A 25,457-nucleotide genomic window follows, 5' to 3' on the forward strand; every position below is an offset into this window, starting at 1 on the left:
ATGGATACAATCAGGGATGCCAGCTAATGATAACTGATAGATAAGAACAGTATTAACCAAGTAAATAAAGAACATATTTCATGAGTAAATGCAAGCAAAAAGAAAAAGTGAGAAGTTTAGCTTGTAGGAACTTGGACACAAAAATCTCATGTAAACAGAGCAGTTACATGATGTGTAGGTAGTTCAGCTTAATTTAAATGACAAATTCAGGGAGCAGAGTAATGTATTTGCTGCTTTGTGCTCTGTGATCCATACAAGACTGGACACCCAAACTGTAACTTTCCAAGTTTCCTAAATTCTTTTTTTTAGAAATAATACAAAAAAAAAAAACACTTCTCAACACCCTACTACCATTGCCTATGAACAAAGATGCGAATAATCCCTCTACGGATATGTTTCATTTTAACACTGTAGATAATGGGGTTCATCACAGGAGGTGCCAGTAGATATATATTGGCCATAGTGACATGTACAATTGGAGGAGCATGCCTGGCAAAACGGTGGGTCATGGACAGTCCCACCATGGGCACATAGAGGACCAATACAGCCAAAATGTGGGACAGACAGTTATTAAGGGCCTGGAGCCTTTCTATCTTGGAGCTGGTTTTTAGGACACTTCTCAGGATGAGTGCATAGGAGAGCACAATGAGCAGGGGGTCCAGTGCAATGATGAGCAGAACTACAGCAAATCCATACCAGTTATTGATGGTGGTATCAGCACACACGAGGCGAATCATGTCTTGATGGAGGCAGTAGGAGTGGGAGAGATGATGGGAGTCACAAAAGGGAAGTCGTTTCAGCAGGAACAATGAGGGAAGAACAGCTAGAACACAGCGGCAAATGATGGCCATACCTATTCTGCTGATTACCTGGTTGGTGAGAATGCTGGCATAATGGAGGGGGCGGCATATGGCCACGTAGCGGTCAAAGGACATGGCCAAGAGCACAGAAGATTCCATGAAGGAGAATCCATGGAGGAAGAAGAACTGGGCAAAACAAGCCTCGAAGCTGATTTCTGAGGCGCTGAGCCAGAGGATCCCCATGACTGTAGGCAAAGTGGTGAGGGTAAGCCCCAGGTCAGACACGGCCAACAGAGAGAGGAATGTGTACACAGGCTCGTGTAGGGAGGGCTCTGCCCTAATGACAGCCAGTATGGTGCTGTTGCCTGTGAGGGAGACAGTGTAGAGAAAACAGAAGGGGATGGAAATCCAGATGTGGAAAACTTCAAAGCCAGGGATGCCCATGAGAATGAAAGAGAAGGGGACCTGAGTGGAGTTAGCAGCCAGAGACATGACTGATGGAGGCAGCCCCAAAAACAGAGTCGTGTGTCCGATCTGTGAAAAGTGGACAACACAGGATTTGGGTAAATGTTCTATGACAACTTGAAATCAACATGATATATCATCGAGGAAGGCCTAGGGAAGGAGAGAGAACTGGGAAATGAGTTAACAAGTGTATTATCATTTTTGCTTCTTTTAGCTCACAGCATAATCCAACCCCATGTCATCTCTTGTTAGCCACTGAGTAGGGAGGATGATGTTCTCATTTGTTTTAACCCAAAAACAGCTATGCCTTTGAAGCAGCAAGGAGGAGGAGTGTTTTATGGCTGTTGGAGAGAAAGCTGTAGAGAAGAGGTTACTGTTAGACATCTTTCACTAGAGTAGATAAAAACCCAGACAAGAGCAGGGGAGGGCGGTGGGGACTTCACCAGCATTTACACACAGCTGAATGCCTGTATTTTACATATTCCCCATAAGCTGTTCTCGCAGGATGCATGGAGTGAGGGTATAGATGACAGAACAGCCAAAAAAGTTGGCTCCAATATGGAGGAGAAGTTGACCCAAGCTTATCCCCAAAATACATTATACAGCTCATTAATGTAGTAAAAATCACATCATGCCATGACAGTTCTGATGGCAAACAAATACAGTCAAAAACTCCCCCAGCTGACATGAGGGTGGAGCAAGCCCAAATGCCAAGAACACCCCACCTATTCCCTTTGAAACCTATCCCCACTTAGTGAAATTCCTCTCCCTTTACATAAAAAGGCTCCTTATTGTTTCCTTGGTGTGACTCCCTCTGGGTCTGCCTGCACCCCACTCTTGGGTATATTCTCTGCTTTTTAAACTCTTATTCTCCAAATAAATTCTTAAAGCTCAACCAGTTTTTTGCATCCATTCTTGAATTCTTTCTCACGATGAGATGAAGAACCCATCTCCAGTAACACTTTGATGCATGAGGCTAAGAGAAAAGAGAGCTAAGACCAGTAAATTAAAAAGCAATCCCAATATCCCTATTGACTTTTTGGAGCCAATTAAACCACAAAGAGAAATTAAGTGAAGGAAAGAAGTGGGGAGATACAATGCCTGTCCTCAGAACAGAGAAACCCCGAGAAAGAACTTTTAGATGCCAGATGTTGCAGGGCCTCTGTTGGCACACGGACCGAAAAAGGACCTTACAGGAGACACATGGGGAAAGCTCTATATCTGTGTAAAGAACCTGTATTAAAACACTAGCCTAGGAAGCTTTCTGGGAAAGATCTGCAACAGTAAATTGAAGCCTCTCTGTGGGATCAACCTCAGGGGTTGGATTAAGACAAAATACCTTCTTGGTGTGTAAAGCAATTTGATCTATTCAATCAACCAATAATTTCCTGTGAAGCTTTTTGAATTCATGTCGATTGATATGAAGGGAAACAGAATTTGTCACCCCAATTATGTCTCTTCCACATAAGGATTATCTTGAGCTGATTATTTAAAGAGCACACATAGGAGAATCACTGAAAAGTGAAAAATTACCCTTCCGAAAGAGACAGTTACACTTATAAGGGAAAATTTCATTTGTAAATGTGTTCCTTTCTGTACTAGGAAACAGAACATGAGTAAATCTCAGGGAACTCATCAATGGAAAATGCAGTGACTTAAATCTGCATAGCAATCAAGCCCCTGTTTACTGTGGCTCTACTGATAAGCAACCAACCGCCAGCACCCAACAACCCAACCAATCTTTGCCTTTATCTGAGGAAGGTATTTAATGTGATGGTGTGGGCCATTCTGAGGTGTTACTCAGTTTTCCTGGGTCTCCCATGTGTACAGGAGGTATACATGTTATTAAACTTGTTTGTTTTTCTCCTGTTAATCTGGCTTTTATTATAGGGAGGTCTCAGCCGAGAACTTAGAAAGGTAAAGGGACAATTATTTTTCTTCCCCACAGTTGTTTGGATAAACTATTTCATCAGTTTTTAACATTGCTATCTGTTAAAGAAACTTCCTGTGTTTTCCCTGAACTTGCACTTGGAAAACTGAACATACGTTGTTATTTCTGCGCTCCACCAGAAAGTGGAAATAGGTCCTCAGGAATCCCAAGTGACAGGGGGTCATCGTAAGTGCTGTCTTAAACACTATGAAGACTGGTGGATTGAGGAGCATAAGAGAACAGGAAGGGTGGAAATCCTGGGCTGTGGAAACCAGAATCTCTTCCTGTTGATCTATCACTATTCTGCCTCTAGACTGAGTCATCAGCTCCAGCAGCTTTCCCAGCACTGAGAGGACTTTATTTGCTGCCTTCTCCTAAAATAATGTTACCCACAGAAAGTTTCCTCCAGTCATCTATTCCTTGATACAATCTTAGTGAGTATGTGACCACGATCTAGAATTTGAGCTCAGGTCTCCCAATATCCCCCAGCTCTGTAGTGACACATTCCAATAATGTGTTTTTGTCCCATTCACAGAAGTAACTACCACTGCTCAGCTTCACTTCCTATCCCATCTTTCTGGATTCAGTGACCATGTGCTCACCTGTGTCTGCTTGCCTGGTGCCTTTGGTTTTCTGCAGAACTTTTCACCCTCTGAGTAGAAGCATTTGTATAAACTCCTAAAGGTCCTCAGGGAAGGGAGTAGCATGTTTGTTTAGAGGAGCCTAGGGACAGAAGCAAGGAAGATTCTGGTGGCATAGACTGCTCTGGACCACATCTAGATAAGGACAAAGAAATGCACAGACACTTTTGAAGGACAACCTGAGCAAAATCAACATCAAAACCAAACCAAATAAGTGAACAAAGCTTTATATAAGCAGTTTCTCTAGAGATGTTTTTGGCAATTTCTGTGCTTCTTTTGAAAGGGAAAAATTATTGGCAGAAAATTCTTTTTATGAAGTATTTGTCATATAAACTACTAGACCAGGCATTTTCCAGCACTATTCTCTATTACATGTTGTGTTTTTGTTTGTTTTCTTTTTATAACTAATTGTAAAGATAGATAAAATTACATTCAGGGAAGTGTAATGATAAAATACAGAATTAAGGACCAGGTAACTCTTCATTTATTTATTTTATAATAGAACAATGTTAGCATTTTTCTTTACAAAACAATTATTTTATTTTCAAAAATTCTTGTACCCGTCTCCCCAATATAATCAGTAATCCTTTTTTATTCTTATTTTTTAGGGAGCACAGATACTGCATTTGCCTAAGTGGTTATGAGTTAGGCATATTTGGATTCAAAATCTAATTGAATATCCACAGATTTTGTGACTTTAGGCTGGAGACAAACTCTCTTTAACTTAATCTTATTTTCAGTATGTAAAGTTTATAATTATGTTTGAAGAGTGCTTAGGACACTTTCTGAGATACATCAAGGCCTAATAATTATTGGTTGTTATTATACTAATTGTTGTTATTATTATCCCAAGTTTGCAATACTCAGTTATTTTAACTATTTTCTTAAACCTATCTTTTTCCGTCATTTTCAGGCACTGTGTCAGAATCTTTGATAAATAAAGAAAATTAGATTATTAAGATTGTGTTCTCATTAGAAAATGTTTGTTTTCAAAAATTTCAGCCAACCTCTATCACTTAATCATTCAATGCCAGGTATATTGTTACATCCCAGGAATGCGTAAACCAAAATGAAACCTCCTTGCTTTCAGTATAGGAAGAGCAAGCAAATAACTTGAGGAGCAAAAGAAATGTATCATCAGTACACGTAGGCAGAGAGACCAAAGAAAGATGAGATCTGTATTTCTAATGTCATTTCAAATCCATAGTACTCTTTTGAAAAACACTCTTCCCAATAGATAATATTGAAGACAGAGAAATAGAGATGTTGACCAATATGCCATTGACCTGAATTTTGGAAAGGGGTTGGGCTCTGACATCAGACCCCCTGATTCAAACTGTGACTCTGTTGTTGACCAGCTGCATATGACCGGCACGCCTTTGCTATTTCATCCTAACCTAAAAGGGTCACAGAGATTTTCTCAGGGTTTTTCAGAGGAGGTACTTAGTTGGACAGTAATGAAATTTCATAAGAATGTTTAATATAATTTCAGTCTTCATTCAACAAAGATTGGTTTTTTTTGATAGGATATAAATCTAAAGATCATTCAACAGAATAAAACAGAAAAAAGAGCGAAGAGTGTTTTGTATTGTTTTTAATGACTGTTTCTTGGGTGCTAGTCTTTCAGTTATCATGTACATCAGAGAAGCGGGATAGAAAGTCATTACACAGTTGCTGTTAGCCGATTGTTGCCCGGTTCTGAAAGAATTCTGGTTGGCCATCTTTTCAAAGACCAAAACTCAAACTGGAGGGACACATATTGGTGAAAAGGGAAGGTTGCTTTGTTCAGGAAGCTTGCAGCCTAGGATGATGGTGAGCTGGTGTACCAATGCCCTCGCTGAAGTACCGTTCAGAGTGAGAGCATTTTAAAGGGAAACACAGCATCAATTTCTAGAGGGCAGGGGTGCTGGAATCAAGAAGGCTGTGTGCTTCCCAATGGCCTCGAGAATGGAAAGTCCTTATCTGAAGTTTCCAGGGGCCTGTAGGTGAAAATTCCTGAAACTCAGAAAGGTCTGGTTAGAGGGCAACATGAAGCAACAGGTTTAACTTATTAGCTTGTTTCAAAACGGAGTGAGTTAGGATTTGTTAGAGCCTCAAATAATGCTAGTAAAATTAATTAAAGGCAAATATTACAAGTCTCTAGATAAGTAGTAGGTTATCCATTACATAGTATGTTTAGGCTATTGTTTACTATATGAAGAACAATTACTTAAATTTCCTCATCTAGCTCTATTCACCAAATAACATCTGTCTCCAGTACAGACTTTAAATCCTTACTGCATATTGCTAATAACATATTCTACAAAAATGTGATAAGACCATTCCCTGCCTACAGTCTCTGACATGTCATATAAACTCAGAGTCTTGTCTCTGCCTACCTCTGCTGTCCCATTCCAAGGTATTATCTAACTTACATTTATATTTGAGTATTGGAAAATTATATAGTTCTCAGAAAATTTTCCTCACCTATGCCCAGCTTATGTTACTCCTTCTTCCTGGAAGTCCCTTTCTATTAAGCCACATCCATGATTAACTTATGAATTAAGTCTTAGTCTTCATAGCTCAGGTTGAGTGCCTTCCCTGTATCTTCCAGGTAGGCTGACTAATATCCCCCCAAATGCAAACAATTGCTATGTCCATCTCTGTGGTTGCACTTATGAAAATTGTTGCATCATCTCATATGTGATAGATGCCCCCAAATAATAGCAATAGTTGTGAGGGTGATAACAGCAGCATTGTTCACTAACTAGGCTTCCTCTAGGACAGGGCTAAAGCCGTGCTCTCAATAAAGCCAGATTATTCTTCACATTTTTCTTGTGGGATTTGCTCTCCTACATGCCTAAATGAGGATGTTCAACAATTTCCCTTTTTACCTGAGCCAGAACCCTCTTCATCAGTTACAGTTTGGTAAGAAGTCCTGCTTTCTGCTTCTTGTCTTGTTGCCTTGGCTTAGCCAGCCCACACTGTGACCAAAACGACTAGTTATTTACCCGGTCTAAGGTGGTTCCATTTCCTGCCTGGGCATGTTCTGCTCACAGTGGCATGTGGAAGCTTCATGGGCCTCTGCCCTCAGTTTGGACCTATATGCCCCATTTTGGGGGGTTCATCCTCACATAACTCTGATCATCCCTCTCTTGTTGGAGGATATAATGTGATACCATGTTCATGACAATTCCCTGTGCACATGTATTCAAAGGGAAAAAAAATGTGCATATGAACTGACCACATCAATTCAGGTTCTGTAACAAAGAGCAAGAAATATAAAGTGATTTTTCTAAAACATGATGGTATTTGCTACCAGAAGGGTAATGAGGGCAAGAAGAGAGGAAAAGTTTGCAAAGGACCGCTTGTTTTAGGGCTTGGTGAAGAGGGTCCCGCGTTCAAAGTTGATGGAGAGACTTGGAAAAGCCTGACATCAGCCTGAACGTGTACTTGGATGGAGTGTATGCAGAGCATTTCCATCGGCTGAACTCCAGGCTCAAAAACACAGTGACTGGCAGAAATGAGGGTGCACAACTGATGTCGCTTTCAAAAGGAAATAAAGAAGTAGGCTTGCAGATGAGCACTAGAGGGAGGAGCCCTTGGGGCAGTGGCAGCTGTGCTGCTTCAGGGAAGCTGGCAGGTTAGAAGCCCTGTGGATGGTGGACAGACAGTCCTTCAGATAGCTCACCCGCCTCTCTGGCAAACACTGGGTCCTTCTGGTGGACAAAGGGAAGGAGCAAATGAGAGGCAGGTGACTGGCAATGGTTTCTTCATAAACAGGAGTGCTACCACTTCTGCAGCCAGAACCTCTCAGGGAGAAACTTAACCAAGTCTGTTAAAATTTGTCTCTGGAGATTAAAGAAGGGGGCGTGAGAGGAGAGACAGAAGCTTCCTCCTAAAAGTGGATACAGTTAGAAAATTTAATAGGCGCAACTAATCCTAAAAGAGCAGCAGGAAAGAGGACGGCGTCACGCTGCACACACCTGGAAAAAGGAGCCAACCTCACCGAACGGGGTAACGTACCAGAGCTGTGGCTCCACGGGACCCGAGCCCTTCCCCCACCCCAGATCACCGGCGGGAGGAAGAGAAATGGAGCAGGGAGGGAGTGGAAGGCTTGGGACTGCTGAATACCTAGCTCCGGAGATCTCTGCTGGGAGCACAAACCTACATTTCATGGTGTTTTCATGAGACTCTCATGACTGCCGGGTTGGAAAGTTAATACAGGCAGAGTTCCTGGGGAGACTAGGATTCCAGCCACTTGTGGAAAGCAGGGATCCATATCCGACTGCTCTGGGACAAAAACATACCTGTGCGACAGGCCCACTGGCTTAGGCAGTGGAGACAGGCACAGCAGCCAGGAGGCAGGGAACAGCTCTTTCCTCCCCCCAGGCACCAGTACCACTCCCCTGCAACACCAGACATGGCTTCAGCGGCTGAGCAGCTCCAGAATAGAGCCTCTGGACACTAGAGGGCGCCATATACAAACATGAAACACCAAAGGAACCTTGTCCAGAGTAAAATTATTAATACAACTCCCGAGAAAGATTTAAATGATATGGACCTTGTGACTCTTCCTGAAAGGGAGTTCAAGATAAAATTCATCAATATTCTAATGGAGGTATGGAAAGACATCCAAGAACTCAGGAATGAATTCAGGTCAGAGATCCAATTCTTGAAGAGCATGATGGAGGGTATTAAAAGCAAGTTGGATGCGGTGGAGGAGACAGTAAATGAAATGGAAACTAGAGAAGAGGAATACAAAGAAGCTGAGGCACAGAGAGAAAAAGGATCTCTCAAAATGAAAGAATAATGAGAGAACTGTGTGACCAATCCAAGTGGAACAATATTCGCATTATAGGGATACCAGAAGAAGAAGAGAGAGAGAAAGGGATAGAAGTGTCTTTGAGGAGGTAGTTGCTGAAAACTTCCCCAATCTGGGGAAGGACATAGTCTCTCAGTCCATGGAGATCCACAGATCTCCCAACACAAGGGACCCAAGGAAGATAACACCAAGACACATAGTAATTAAAATGGGAAAGATCAAGGATAAGAACAGACTGTTAAAAGCAGCCAGAGAGAGAAATAAGATCACATACAAAGGTAAGCCATCAGGCTAACATCAGACTTCACAGATGAAACCTTACAGGCCAGAAGGGAGTGGCGTGATGTATTTAATGCCATGAAGCAGAAGGGCCTGGAACCAAGATTACTTTATCTGGCAAGACTGTCATTTAAATTTGAAGGAGGGATTAAACAATTTCCAGATAAGCAAAAGCTGAGAGAATTTACCTCCCAAAAACCATCTCTGCAGTCTATTTTGGAGGGACTGCTTTAGATGGAAGTGTTCCTGTGGTTGGATAGCTGTCACGAGAGGTACTAAAACCATGGTAGGGAGGGTGGAGCAGCTGATTGTGAGCAAATGCAAAATTAAATTGACTATCCCTGAGGTCAATCAAGGGATAGACAAAAAGTACAGAATTTTATACATAATATATAAAGAATGAAGGAGGAAGAAAAAGGAGGAGAAATAGAAAAGAAACTATAGATTGTGTTTGTAACAGCATACTAAGTGAGTTAAGTTAGACTCTTAGATAGTAAGGAAAGTAACCTGGAACCTTTGGTAACCATGAATCTAAAGCCTGAAATGGCAATAAGTACATACCTATCGATAATCACCCTAAATGTAAATGGACTGAATGCACCAATCAAAAGACATAGAGTCAGTGAATGGATAAAAAAATAAGACCCCATCTATATGCTGCTTACAAGACACTCACCTCAAACCCAAAGACATGCACAGACTAAAAGTTAAGGGATGGAAAAAGATATTTCATGCAAACAATAGGGAGAAAAAAGCTGGTGTTGCAGTACTGGTATCAGACAAAATAGACTTCAAAACAAAGAAAGTAACAAGAGATAAAGAAGGACATTACATAATGATAAAGGGCTCAGTCCAACAAGAGGATATAACCATTATAAATATATATGCAGCCAACACAGGAGCACCAGTATATGTGAAACAAATACTAACAGAACTAAAGGAGGAAATAGAATTCAATGAATTCATTTTAGGAGATTTCAACACACCATTCACTCCAAAGGACAGATCCACCAGACAGAAAGTAAGTAAGGACACAGAGGCACTGAACAACACAATAGAACAGATGTATCTAATAGACATCTATAGAACTCTACACCCAAAAGCAACAGGATACACATTCTTCTCAAGTGCACATGGAACATTCTCCAGAATAGACCACAGACCTTTGTTTCAGACAACAAAGGTATAAAACTAGAAATAAATTGTACAAAGAAAGCAAAAATGCTCACAAACACATGGAGGCTTAACAACATGCTCCTAAATAGTCAAAGGATCAATAACCAAATTAAAATGGAGATCAAGCAATATATGGAAATAAATGACAACAACAATACAAAGCACCAACTTCTGTTTTAAGAGGAAAGTATATAGCAGCCCAGGCATATTTAAAGAAGGAAGAAAAATCCCAAATGAATAGTCTAACATCACAATTATCAAAACTAGAAAAAGAAGAACAAATGAGGCCTAAAGTCAGCAGAAGGAGGGACATAATAAAGATCAGAGAAGAAATAAACAGAATTAAGAAGAATAACACAATAGAAAAAATCAGTGACACCAAGAGCTGGTTCTTTGAGAAAATAAACAAAATAGATAAGCCTCTAGCCAGACTTATTAAGAGAAAAAGAGAATCAACACACATCAACAGAATCAGAAACAAGAAAGGAAACATCACAACGGACCCAACAGAAAAACAAAGAATTATTAGAGAATACTATGAAAACCTATATTCTAAGAAGCTGGAAAACCTAGAAGAAATGGACAACTTCCTAGAAAAATACAACCTTCCAAGACTGACCAAGGAAGAAACACAAAATCTAAACAAACCAATTACCAGAAAAGAAATTGAAGCGGTCATCAAAAAACTACCCAAGAACAAAACCTCCAGGCCAGATGGATTTACCTCAGAATTTTATCAGACATACAGAGAAGATATAATACCCATTTTCCTTAAAGTTCTCTAAAAGATAGAAGAGGAGGGAATATTCCCAAACTCATTCTATGAAGCCAACATCACCCTAATACCAAAACCAGGCAAAGACCCCACCAAAATAGAAAATTACAGACCAATATCCCTGATAAATGTAGATGCAGAAATACTCAACAAATATTAGCAAACCGAATTCAAAAACACATCAAAAGGATCATATACTATGACCAAGTGGGATTCATCCCAGAGATGCAAGGATGGTACAACATTCAAATATCCACCAACATCATCCACCACATAAACAAAAAGAAGGTCAAAAACCACATGATCATCTCCATAGATGATGAAAAAGCATTTGGCAAAATTCAACATCTATTCATGATAAAAACTCTCAGCAAAATGGGTATAGAGGGCAAGTACCTCAACATAATGAAGGCCATATACGATAAACCCACAGCCAACAACATACTGAACAGCAAGAAGCTGAAAGCTTTTCCTCTGTGATCAGGAACAAGACAGGGATGCCCACTCTCCCCACTGTTATTCAAGATAGTACTGGAGGTCCTTGCCACTGCAATTAGACAAAACAAAGAAATACAAGGAATCCAAATAGGTAAAGAAGTTAAACTGTCACTATTTGCAGATGACATGACATTGTACATAAAAAACCCTAAAGACTCCACTCCAAAACTACTAGAACTGATATTGGAATACAGCAAAGTTGCAGAATACAAAATTAACACACAGAAATATGTGGCTTTCCTATATACTAACAATGAACTAATAGAAAGAGAAATCAGGAAAACAATTACATTCATAATTGCATCAAAAAGAATAAAATACTTAGGAATAAACCTTACCAAGGAAGTGAAAGTCCTATACCCTGAAAACTATAAGACACTCTTAAGAGAAATTAAAGAGGACACTAACTACTGGAAACTCATCCTGTGCTCTTGGCTAGAAAGAATTAATATCATCAAAATGGCCATCCTGGCCAAAGCAATATACAGATTTGATGCAATCCCTATCAAATTACCAACAACATTCTTCAATGAACTAATACAAATAGTTCAAAAATTCATATGGAACCACCAAAGACCCCAAATAGCCAAAGCAATCCTAGGAAGGAAGAATAACATATGGGGTATCTCACTCCCCAACTTCAAGCTCTACTACAAAGCCACAGTAATCAAGACAGTTTGGTACTGGCACAAGAACAGAGCCACAGACCAGTGGAAGAGAATACAGACCGAAGATATTAACCCAAACATATATGGTCAATTAGTATATGATAAAGGAGCCATGGACATACAGTGAGGAAATGACAGTCTCTTCAACCAATGGTGCTGGCAAAACTGGACAGCTACATGTAAGAAAATGAAACTGGATCACTGTCTAATCCCATACACAAAGGTAAATTCAAAATGGATCAAAGACATGAATGTAAGTCATGAAACCATGAAACTCTTAGAAAAAAACATAAGCAAAAATCTCTTGCACATAAACATCAGTGACTTCTTCATGAACATATCTCCCTGGGCAAGGGAAAAAAAGCAAAAATGAACAAGTGGGACTATATCAAGCTGGAAAGCTTCTGTATAGCAAAGGACACCATCAATAGAACAAAAAGGTACCCTACAGTATGGTAGAATATAATCATAAATGACAGATCCAATAAAGGGTTGACATCCAAAATATATAAAGAGCTCACACACCTCAACAAACAAAAATTGAACAATCCAATTAAAATATGGGCAGAGGAGCTGAACAGACAGTTCTCCAAAAAGAAATTCAGATGGCCAACAGACACATGAAAAGATGCTCCACATAGCTTGTCATCAGATAAATGCAAATTAAAACCACAATGAGAATATTACCTCACACCAGTAAGGATCTCCACCATCCAAAAGACAAACAACAGCAAATGTTGGCAAGGTTGCAGAGAAAGGGGAACCCTCCTTCACTGCTGTTGGGAATGCTAATTGGTTCAACCATGTGGAAAGCAGTATGGAGGTTCCTCGACAGCTCAAAATAGAAATACCATTTGACCCAGGAATTCCACTTCTAGAAATTTACCCTAAGAATGCAGCAGCCCAGTTTGAAAAAGACAGATGCACCCCTATGTTTATCGCAGCATTATTTACAATAGCCAAGAAATGGAAGCAACCTAAGTATACATCAATAGATGAATGGATAAAGAAGATGTGGTACACATACACAATGGAATAGATTCATCCAGTCCTACCATTTGCAACAATATGGATGGAGATAGAGGATATTATGCTCAGTGAAATAAGCCAGGCAGAGAAAGAGAAGTACCAAATGATTTCACTCATCTGTGGAGTACAAGAACAAAGAAAAACTGAAGGAACAAAACAGCAGCAGAGTCACAGAACCCAAGAATAGACTAACGGTTACCAAAGGGAAAGGGACTGGGCAGTAGGTGTGGGAAGGGAGGGATAAGGGCAGGGAAAAAGAAAGGGGGCCTTATGATTAGCATGTATAATGTGCAGGGGGGCACATAGGGAGGGATGTGCAACACAGAGAAGACAAGTGGTGAGTCTACAGCATCTTACTATGGTGATGGACACTGACTGTAATGGGGTTTGTAGGGGGGTACTTGGTGAAGGGGCAGTCTAGTAACCATAATGTTCTTCATGTAATTGTAGATTGATGATAATAAAATGAATTTTAAAAAAAAAAGAAGAAACTCTGATGGCCAACAGACCCATGAAAAGATGCTCCACATCGTTTGTCATCAGAGAAATGCAAATTAAAACCACAACGGGATATCACCTCACACCAGTAAGGATCGCTACCATCCAAAAGACAAACAACAACAAATGTTGGTGAGGTTGTAGAGAAAGGGGAACCCTCCTATACTGCTGGAGGGAATGTAAATTACTTCAACCACTGTGGAAAGCAGTATGGAGGTTGCTCAAAATGCTTAAAATAAAAATACCATTTGACCCAAGAATTCCACTTCCAGGAATTTACCCTAAGAATTCAGCAGCCCAGTTTGAAAAAGACAGATGCACCCCTATGTTTATCTCAGCACTCTTTACAATAGCCAAGAAATAGAAGCAACCTAAATGTCCATCAGTAAATGAATGGATAAAGAAGATGTGGTACATATACACAATGGAATATTATTCAGCCATAAGAAGAAAACAAATCCTACCATTTGCAACAACATGGATGGAGCTAAAAGGTATTATGCTCAGTGAAATTAGCCAGGCGGAGAAAGACAAGTACCAAATGATTTCACTCATATGTAGAATATAAGAACAAAGAAAAACTGAAGGAACAAAACAGCAGCAGAATCACAGAACCCAAGAATAGACTAACAGTTACCAAAGGGAAAGGGACTGGGGAGGATGGGTGGGAAGGGAGGGAGAAGGGCGGGGGAAAAAAAAAAGGCAGAGGACATTAAAGGCCCAAGGTAAAAACCTCCTTAAGAGGACCGAAGAGCTTGATGCCACAGTTGTTTTATAGTTTTAAGGCTGATATTGGAACGTGGAGATAATGACTATTTGTTGATGATCTAATATGTGCTCTAGATACATTATTTATTTTAATCCTCACAATAACTTTGCTGAGGTAAGAAAGAGTTCATAGGGGCTGAGAAAAAATGCCCAAAGTCATAAAGCTAAGTAAGTCGTGGCTGTTGGAATAGTAACAACAGATAGCATTGTTTTGGGCATTTACTTGTGCCACAGTTCTAAGTGCTTCACAGGATTTAACTCACTTAATCCTCAATATAACCTTGTGAGTTAGGTACTATGCCCCATTCTACAGATGGGGAAACTGAGGCACAGAAAGAAATGTGGGTCACACAATAGGCAGTTAAACAAAGGCAGGCAGTCCAATTCCAGTCAATGTTCTTAGTCACCGTATCAGACTGGATTTGAGCTGTCTGTCTAACTGCAAAATTTATGCACTTTTTCCTACCCCATATTATGGCCTGGTAAAAGTAACTTGCTCTACCACCTATAAATGGATTAAATTCTATTCAGGGACATCTCACTTCTAAGGCCAAGCCATGGGGAATCTGAGGTATGCCACAGCTGTTAACTCCCTGCATCCCCAGCCCACACCTGAATCACCCATCTAGGGAGAGAAGCCCAGTTCCCTGGGGCTGGGGAAGTCCACGGTCTGAGATCCACTTTCATGCTGATGCCTCAGATGCAAGAGGCACCTGGAGACAAGGCCTGGAGAGAGCCAGTGGGTGTATTCTTGGATGGCTCGGGTCTGACCCAACTTGTTGGGTTTCTGGGTCCCCACAAGAGGTCCAGTCCAATTATGTGGGCCGGGAAACAGGCATATTAAAATCTACAGTTTTCACAGACTGAACGTCTGGAGCCTCGATAAGAAACACTGCCTTCTGCTCCCCAACCCAGCCCATGAAAACCTGTTCCCCTCATCCAGCCCTGCATTTCTCCACCGGCCTCAGACCAGCAGGAGAACAATCCTTGTCTGAAAACCCACAGTCCACACCCGAGGTTCACAGGATTTTGGTTTCCATACAATGCCGGCAGCTACCCGGTCATTTGAGATCATGTGTCCAAGAGGCTGTCCAGAGAGGAAGCCCCAACCACCCCACACACACATCTCCGGGCGTCCAAGAACCCCACGACGTGTAGCAGTTTGGTTCCCGTGGTAACTCCTTAGCACGCCGTGTCATGCTTCCGTGTCGTCACGGGGCCACTTCCCAGAGGGTGGCATAGTCGGACCGAGGTTGCAGTGACTGGGGCGCCACTGAGGCCACTGGCGATGTCGAGCAGCCTCAGGGACCCAGCGGGGCTGAGCGGGGTGGCCTTGAGCTGGGAGACACGGGTGCAGCAGGGAAGCTGGTTCTCAGGAACCCTTGGAATATAATGATAAAGCACCAGCAGGAGCAGCAAAGGGGCCATCGCCTACAGATTATGACAAGTTTCACAGACCCTTCCATCTCCATGGACCTCCTCCTAGCTGTCTTGCAGCCTAGCATCAATGAGGAGATCCAGACTGTCTTCAACAAGTACATGAAGTTCTTCCAGGCAGCACTGAACGGGCGAGAAAATGTCGGGGAAGACGTGAATGCAGAGCAGCTGACCCAGGAGGCTTGTCGGAGCTGCCTAGAACAGGCTAAACTACTGTTTCCTGATGGAGAAAAAGTAATGCCCAGATCGATCCATGAGCTTCCAGGAATAAAGCGTGCCAGGCAGGCAGAAGAGGAATGTGCCCATCGCAAAAGCCCCATTCCCAAAAAGAGTAAGGGACAGCCTCTTGGACACATGATCTCAAATGACTGGGTAGCTGCCGGCATGGTATGGAAACCAAAATCCTGTGAACCAAATGGTAGAGAAGGCCCCAAGTGGAACCCAGCTCGAGTGAATGAATCTACCACCTTTGTCTTGGGATCTCAAGTCAACAAGGCCCTGGGGATGGGGGGCACCAGAAGGAGAATCTAAAACAAGCACCCATACCTCTTTAAGTATGCAGCTGACCCCCAGGACAAGCCCTGGCTAGTTGAGCAGCATCACATGTGGTCAACAGAGGGGAAGATGGCCTGGCTCCTCATCGAGGAGGACATCCAGGACCTCACTGCCAGTGATGACTACAGAGGGTGCCTGGACCTGAAGTTAGAGGAGCTGAAGTCCTTTGTCCTACCCTCCTGGATAGTTGAGAAGATGAAAAAGTACATGGAGGCACTATGCAGAGAATGAGCATCGTGCTGTTGGAGTATCTTCACAAACCTGAAGCCCACTCCCCTCCACGGCCTTCATACCCACATGGGTGAGGCCATGGCTGGGACCGCTCCTAGATGATCTCAGCAGCATTAAGCTGTGCTTGGGCTAGTTTGTAGTGACTCACTGCAGAGCACCCCTAGACTGGCATGTAGTTATACTTTTGTAAAGGTATTGGGATAAGATAGTTTGTAAATAGTTTGTAACAAAAACACAGATGGTGAAAAAAAAAGCCTAAAAATAATTTGTTGAAAGGAGTAAAAGAAAACTTGAATAAGTGGAGAAATAGCATGCTTCTGGAAAAGAACAATAAATTTTATAAGCATCAAAAAAAAACTCCTCTCTGTGTTCCATTGTTTCTGGATGGCCCAGCAAACATAGGTTCACCAAACATTTACGCCTTTTCATCTTCCTGTGAATTGCTTTCCTTCCTTTCAAGTCCCAGACCCCCAGCCCATCCTCCTTAGTTCAGGATGACATGTTGACCTTATTTTGTCTACCTTTGGAATCTTTCATGTTTATGTGGATTCCCTATACTACATAATTAAGTTTGATTTTCTCCTGTTTATCTGTTAATGTCAATGTAGTTCTTAGACCAATCAGAAGAACATCTGTTCTCTCATTCTTCCTCTTCCTGTCACGAACACACTAGAATCAGATTTTATTCCCGACCCTCCACTGAAACTGCTCTTCTCAAGACAACCATGACTTCCATGTTTTTATATCCTTCAGTAGTCCTCAGTCCTTATTTCCTTGAGCCCCTCCCCAGCACCACTGTATACAATTAAGTGTTCCCCCTTGAGACTCGTACAGGACCACACTTCCCTAGCTTTCTTCCTGTCTAACTTGAATTTTTCTCCTCAGTCTATTTTAGTGACACTTTCTCTTCTGGACCTCTAAATTTAAGATTTTCCCAGGGCTCAATGCTAGACACTTCCCTCTACACTCACTTCTTAGGTTCCTTATCCAGCCTATATAATAATACCTCTCAAATTTATATCTCTTCCTCAACTTAATCCTGAAGTCCACATATTTAGTCCTGAATCAACAAAATCAAATAAATGGAAGCCCTTTGGGAAAAATGCTTATAATATAAAATTTGGCATGCTTCTCAGATAACTATGAAATGTCTAGATACTGATGGTCAGCATGCTGCTAGATATACAAGTCTAGAAATCAACAAGGAAGAGAGGTTATGGAATTACACATTTGGCACTTATCAACATATGGATAGTAAGTAAAGTGATGAGAGTGATGGTATTCCTGAGAAGGAATGACAGGGCATGGCCAGGAAGTTGCCAGGCCTGTGATGGCTGTACTTAAGGGATGAGCAGTGAAGAGCAGTCAGTAAAGGACTCTGAGAAGGAATAGAAATAACAGAGATATGGAGGAAAGTCTGCTGAGGGTGGTGCAATCAAAGAAAATTTCAGTCAGGTAGACATTGGTGGAATTGATAATAGTGAAATAGATGATACCATTGATCATGCCATTGATCATGATTTTGCATATTGTGGTATGAATGCTACTGAAGCTGAAGAATTAATAACCAAAAATATCCATTTATTTTCAGCTCAGTCCCTAAGGGATGCCAGTCCTATAACCCCTCAGGCCTTGATTAATCCTCTTGTCCAATATCACTCAATTTAGCCCCATGTTCTACCTCACTGGCTTTCTTGACTTAGAAACCAAAGACTACTGGATTTTCTTCCCATTCTTCTTTATGTACCTCATGGCCATCTCAGGCAATTGTTTCATTCTTATAATTATTAAGACCGACCTTTGTCTGCACACACCCATGAATTATCTACTATCCTTTCTGGCCTTCACTGACCTGAGACTGTCAGTGTCCACCTTGCCCACTACTATGGGAATCTTTTGGTTCAACTCCCACAGTATCTATTTTGAAGGTTGCCAAATCCAAATGTTTTGCATCCACTCATTTTCCTTCATGGAGTCCCCCGTGCTCCTTGCCATGTCCTTTGACTGCTTTGTGGTCATCTGCCACCCCCTGCAGTACTCAGTCATTATCACGAGCCCATGTGTGGTCAGGGCAGGCCTGGTTGTCATCCTCCAGGGGCCTATGGCCCTTGTTCCCCTTGTCTTCCTTCTGAAGGCTTTTCCTTTTTCTTGGTTTCAAGTCCTCTCCCATTCTTTCTGCCTTCACCAGAAGGTGATACACTTGGCCTGCACAGACACCACCTTTAACAACCTGTATAGGCTGCCCGTGGTGGTGCTCACTGTGATAATGGACCAGGTGCTCATCGTGTGCTGTCCTATGGGGTCATCCTGCACACAGTGGCAAAGCTGGCTTCCCCAGAGGAGCGGCTCCAAGACTTCCCAACATGTACATCACATGTCTGTGCTGTGCTGGTGTTTTTTTTATGCCCACGGTGGGGCTTTCCCTCATGCACCACATTGGGAAGCATGCCCCACCTGCTGTCCACATTCTTATGGCCAGTGTCTACCTCTTCGTGCCTCCCATGCTTAATTCAATCATATACAGTATTAAGACCAAGGAGATCCGCCATGCCATCAGCAAGCTAGTATGTTTTAGAAAGGCCAGTGGTGAGTTGTGGAGCTAAAAATTCCACACTGAGTGCCCATAGGAAGGTCCCAAAGCAAGCCAAAGATTTACAACATTGAGAAACTATTATTACACCCTTTCTTCCCCCCAATTTTTTTCCACTGCCCTAAATAAAATTTGGATGAATTTCTTTCTTGAGTTTTAGGTTAAGAATGCTGACCTTCTCTTGCTTAAATTACAATGCCTTCTTATATATATATATATGAGACCTAGCTATTTAGGTAGTATCAGAACTGCCCAGAGGAAGACTCCCTTGAAAGTTATCATCAGTGTGGAAGAAGTAAAAGTTAAGTGAAAGTAAACAAAAATTAAAAAGGAACAATAAATAAAAAAGCACCCAGAAGAGACCTGGCAGAGAACAAACCATCGTCAGTTGTTATGAGTCACCTCAGGGAATACATCCCCTCCCACAGTGCTTTCACACTGCTTCCATCTTCTCTGCCTGGCCAGTGCCCACCTTTTTGGTAGGTTTTATTCTGGTGAAGCTGAATCCTTTGTATTGTACTCTTGGGTCACATCGAAAGAATCAAAACTCTTTTCCTCTTCCCTCATAGCTGATTCATGGAGAGGAGGAGCTCCTTCTGGTCCTGTTCATCGAGTAGAAGCCTCTGACCCCACCCCTGACTCTTCTCATCTCTGATTTTACCTTTCCTGTTGACTTGCTAACAGGAGGCTGAAGTCAGTGTTTGCTTTAGGCACTTCAGTCATGAGAATTTCCATAAAGACATGAAATGCAACAAAGTTCCAATGAAGAAAACTACCACAGACACGACTAAGTCATACTCACATTGCTCAGGAGGTTGTGAACCTAAAACTGGCAGAGAAGAGTGACTCTACTGACTAAATGAAATTCATGTTGTGGTCTCAGCATTGAGGTGCTTCCATGAGGACATTTCCTCTGACAGACTCTATGCAGCCCAGAGTGGATGTCCCATTCGTCCACCCCCTCGGAGCCTTGCATTTCTTGGTTGTAACATTTGCCGCATAGCAATGAGCTGTTTTGTCTTTTGGTTTAGCTGCTGCTTCTTTCTCCCTTCCTTCCTTCCTCTATCCCTCCCTCCCTCCCTCCCTTCCTTCCTTCCTTCCTTCCTTTGTTCCTTCTTTGATCTTTACCCTACAGTAGACATAAAAAACACATTCAATTAAAGATATAGATGTTAAAAAGGAAAACTGGTATTTAGAAGAAAATATGGGAGAATAGATAGGTAGATAGGTGGTTAGTTAGAAAGATAGACACATAATTAAAATGCAGTAAAACAGTAGACCCAGAAAACAAGGGGATAACACAAACCAGACTAGGAGAAGATATCTGCAATGTATAACTATACAGATAACTGAGATTTAGTGTCCAGAATATAAAAGAACATCTATAAATCAGTAAAAAACAATAGAGAGAATCCAATAAAAAAATTGAGTGAAGGGGCGGAGCCAGGATGGCGGCATGAGTAGAGCAGTGGAACTCTGCTCCCAAAACCACATAGAATTATGAAAATATAATAAAGACACCTCTTCCTAAAATAGAGACCAGAGGACACAGGACAACATCCAGACCACATCCACACCTGCGAGAACCCAGTGACTCACAAAGGGGGTAAGATACAAGCCCGGCCTGGTGGGACGTGAGCGCCCCTCCCCCCAGCTCCTGGCGGGTGGAAAGAAACTGGAGCGTTTTTGTTTTTTTTTTCTTTTTTGGCAAGTGCTTTTTGGAAGCCTTAAAGGGACAGGGCACCAATACCAGGGAAACAGGGCAGCAAGACCGGTGAGCGGGCGCCTGAGACCGGCACCTGAGGACAAAGAAAATCGCGCATTTTTCCTTTTTTTTTTTTTGGCGAGTGCTTTTTGGAAGCCTTAAAGGGACAGGGACCCCAATACTAGGGAAACAGGGCAGCAAGACTGGTGAGTGGGTGTCTGAGAACGGCACCTGAGGACAAAGAAAATCACGCATTTTTCCCTTTTTTTTGGCGAGTGCGTTTTGGAAGCCTTAAGGGGACAGGGACCCCAATACTAGGGAAACAGGGCAGCAAGACCGGTGAGCGGGTGCCTGAGAACAGTGCCTGAGGACAAAGAAAATCGTGCATTTTTCCCTTTTTTTTTTGGCGAGTGCTTTTTGGAAGCCTTAAGGGGACAGGGACCCCAATACTAGGGAAACAGGGCAGCAAGACCGGTGAGCAGGTGCCTGAGACCGGCGCCTGAGGACAAACAATATCACGTGTTTCTCCCTTTTCTTTTTTTTTTTTTTTGGCGAGTGCTTTTTGGAAGCCTTAAAGGGACAGGGACCCCAATACTAGGGAAACAGGGCAGCAAGACTGGTGAGTGGGTGTCTGAGAACGGCACCTGAGGACAAAGAAAATCACGCATTTTTCCCTTTTTTTTGGCGAGTGCGTTTTGGAAGCCTTAAGGGGACAGGGACCCCAATACTAGGGAAACAGGGCAGCAAGACCGGTGAGCGGGTGCCTGAGAACAGTGCCTGAGGACAAAGAAAATCGTGCATTTTTCCCTTTTTTTTTTGGCAAGTGCTTTTTGGAAGCCTTAAGGGGACAGGGACCCCAATACTAGGGAAACAGGGCAGCAAGACCGGTGAGCAGGTGCCTGAGACCGGCGCCTGAGGACAAACAATATCACGTGTTTCTCCCTTTTCTTTTTTTTTTTTTTTGGCGAGTGCTTTTTGGAAGCCTAAAAGGGACAGGGACCCCAATACTAGGGAAACAAGGCAGCAAGACTGGTGAGTGGGTGTCTGAGAGACCGGCACCTGAGGACAAAGAAAATCGTGTGTTTTTCCTTTTTTTTTTTTTTTCTCTTTCATTGTTGCTGTTGTTGTTTTGGTTTGGAGGGTGCTTTTTGAAAGTCTTAAAGAGGCAGGACAGGACACTTAGCCCAGAGGCAGGGAATCTGGGGATCTCTGGGCACTCTAACCCCCTGGGCAACAGGGAGCACAGAGGCCCATTATGGAGATAAATAGCCTCCCGGCCACTCCCCCTCCAACTGGGCTCCACCATTTTGGAGGAGCAGCCCCAGCCAGGCCACGCCCACAGCAACAGCGGAGATAAACTCCATTGCAACCGGGCATGTAGCCGAAGCCCTGTCTGCGCACAGCTGCCAAGCATAAGCCACTACAGGTCACTATTCTCCCAGGAAAGGAAGGCCACAAACCAACAAGAAGGAAAGCTCTTCCAGCTGTCACTCATACCAGCTCTGCAAACTATCTCTATCACCATGAAAAGGCAAAACTACAGGCAGACAAAGATCACAGAGACAACACCTGAGAAGGAGACAGACCTAACCAGTCCTCCTGAAAAAGAATTCAAAATAAAAATCATGAACATGCTAACAGAGATGCAGAGAAAAATGCAAGAGCAATGGGATGAGATGCAGAGATAAAATGCAAGAGCAATGTGATGAAGTCCGGAGGGAGATCACAGACGTCAGGAAGGAGATCACAGAAGTGAAACAATACCTGGAAGGATTTACAAGCAGAATGGATAAGATGCAAGAGGCCATTGAAGGAATAGAAACCAGAGAACAGGAATGTATAGAAGCTGAGATAGAGAGAGATAAAAGGATCTCCAGGAATGAAACGAAACTAAGAAAACTATGTGACCAATCCAAAAGGAATAATATTCGTATTATAGGGGGACCAGAAGAAGAAGAAAGAGGAAAAGGGATAGGAAGTCTCTTTGAAGAAATAATTGCTGAAAACTGCCCCAAACTGGGGAAAGAAATAATCGAACAGAACATGGAAATACACAGAACCCCCAACAGAAAGGATTCAAGGAGGACAACACCAAGACACATAATAATTAAAACGGCAAGGATCAAGGAAAAGGAAAGAGTTTTAAAGGCAGCTAGAGAGAAAAAGGTCACCTATAAAGGAAAACCGATCAGGCTAACATCAGACTTCTCGACAGAAACCCTACAGGCCAGAAGAGAATGGCATGATATATTTAATGCAATGAAACAGAAGGGCCTTGAACCAAGGATACTGTATCCAGCAGGACTATCATTTAAATATGATGGCGGGATTAAACAATTCCCAGACATGCAAAAGCTGAGGGAATTTGCTTCCCACAAACCACCTCTACAGGGCATCTTACAGGGACTGCTCTAGATGTGAGCACTGCCAGAAAGAGCACAGAACAAAACACCCAACATATGAAGAATGGAGGAGGAGGAATAAGAAGGGAGAGAAGAAAAGAATCTCCAGACAGTGTATATAACAGCTCAATAAGCGAGCTAAGTTAGGCAGTAAAATACTAAAGAAGCTAACCTTGAACCTTTGGTAACCACGAATCTAAAGCCTGCAATGGCAATAAGTACATAACTCTCAATAGTCACCATAAATGTAAATGGACTTAATGCACCGATCAAAAGACACACCTTAATAGAATGGATAAAAAAGCAAGACCCATCTATATGCTGCTTACAAGACACTCACCTCAAACCCAAAGACAAGCACAGACTAAAAGTCAAAGGATGGAAAAACATATTTCAGGCAAACAACAGCGAGAAGAAAGCAGGGGTAGCAGTACTAATATCAGACAAAACAGACTTCAAAACAAAGAAAGTAACAAGGGATAAAGAAGGACACTACATAATGATAAAGGGCTCAGTCCAACAAGAGGATATAACCATTCTAAATATATATGCACCCAACACAGGAACACCAGCATTTGTGAAACAAATACTAACAGAACTAAAGAGGGAAATAAACTGCAGTCCATTCATCTTAGGAGACTTCAAAACACCACTCACACCAAAGGATAGATCCACCATGCAGAAAATAAGTAAGGACACACAGGCATTGAACAACACACCAGAACAGATGGACCTAACAGACATCTATAGAACTCTACATCCAAAAGCAACAGGATATACATTCTTCTCAAGTGCACATGGAACATTCTGCAGAATAGACCACATACTAACTCACAAAAAGAGCCTCAGCAAAATCCAAAATATTGAAATTCTACCAACCAATTTTTCAGACCACAAAGGTATAAAAGTAGAAATAAATTCTACAAAGAAAACAAAAAGGCTCACAAACACATGGAGGCTTAACAACATGCTACTAAATAATCAATTGATCAATGAACAAATCAAAATAGAAATCAAGGAATATATAGAAACAAATGACAACAACAACACAAAGCCCAAACTTCTGTGGGACACAGCAAAAGCAGTCTTAAGAGGAAAGTACATAGCGACCCAGGCACACCTGAAGAAGGAAGAACAATCCCAAATGAATAGTCTAACATCACAACTATCAAAACTGGAAAAAGAAGAACAAATGAGGCCTAAAGTCAGCAGAAGGAGGGACATAATAAAGATTAGAGAAGAAATAAGCAAAATAGAGAAGAATAAAACAATAGCAAAAATCAACGAAACCAAGAGCTGGTTCTTTGAGAAAATAAACAAAATATATAAGCCTCTAGCCAAACTGATTAAGAGAAAAAGAGAATCAACACAAATCAACATAATCAGAAATGAGAATGGAAAAATCACGACAGACCCCACAGAAATACAAAGAATTATTAAAGACTACTATGAAAAACTATATGCCAATAAGCTGGAAAACCTAGAAGAAATGGACAACTTCCTAGAAAAATGCAACCTCCCAAGACTGACCAAAGAAGAAACAAAAAAGTTAAACAAACCAATTATGAGCAAAGAAATTGAAACGGTAATCAAAAAACTACCTAAGAAAAAACCCCCAGGGCTGGATGGATTTACCTTGGAATTTTATCAGACACACAGAGAAGACATAATACCCTTTCTCCTTAAAGTGTTCCAAAAAATAGAAGAGGAGGGAATACTCCCAAACTCATTCTATGAAGCCAACATCACCCTAATACCAAAACCAGGAAAAGACACCACCAAAAAAGAAAATTACAGACCAATATCCCTGATGAATGTAGATGCAAAAATACTCAATAAAATATTAGCAAACAGAATTCAACAGTATATCAAAAAGATCATACACCATGACCAAGTAGGATTCATCCCAGGGATGCAAGGATGGTACAACATTCGAAAATCTATCAACATCATCCACCACATCAACAAAAAGAAAGACAAAAACCACATGATCATCTCCATAGATGCTGAAAAAGCATTTGACAAAATTCAACATCCATTCATGATAAAAACTCTCAGCAAAATGGGAATAGAGGGCAAGTACCTCAACATAATAAAGGCCATATATGATAAACCCACAGCCAGCATTATACTGAACAGCGAGAAGCTGAAAGCATTTTCTCTGAGATCAGGAACCAGACAGGGATGCCCTCTCTCCCCACTGTTA

At 41.8% G+C, this 25,457-nt stretch overlaps 2 protein-coding genes and 1 pseudogene across 2 annotated transcripts; 2 read left to right on the forward strand and 1 right to left on the reverse strand.

Annotated features, from left to right (window-relative positions):
• Positions 1-347: 347 nt before the first annotated feature.
• Positions 348-10,172, reverse strand: LOC108407200 (olfactory receptor 51Q1-like). Its single transcript, XM_073217709.1, has 2 exons — positions 10,128-10,172; positions 348-1,265 (listed from the first exon to the last, which is right to left on the reverse strand). The coding sequence occupies exons 1-2, from the start codon at positions 10,170-10,172 to the stop codon at positions 348-350; spliced, it is 963 nt and encodes a 320-aa protein (XP_073073810.1).
• Positions 10,173-15,374: 5,202 nt separating this feature from the next.
• Positions 15,375-16,860, forward strand: LOC108384888 (deoxynucleotidyltransferase terminal-interacting protein 1 pseudogene; annotated as a pseudogene).
• Positions 16,861-18,160: 1,300 nt separating this feature from the next.
• LOC108384890 (olfactory receptor 51M1-like) lies at positions 18,161-19,157 on the forward strand. Its single transcript, XM_017642128.3, is given in 3 exon segments — positions 18,161-18,838; positions 18,841-18,945; positions 18,948-19,157. Coding segments are annotated over 3 exon segments (993 nt in total).
• The last annotated feature ends 6,300 nt before the right edge of the window (positions 19,158-25,457 follow it).

Source organism: Manis javanica, chromosome 11 (genome assembly GCF_040802235.1).
Source record: "Manis javanica isolate MJ-LG chromosome 11, MJ_LKY, whole genome shotgun sequence".
NCBI classification, from domain to species: Eukaryota; Metazoa; Chordata; class Mammalia; order Pholidota; family Manidae; genus Manis; species Manis javanica.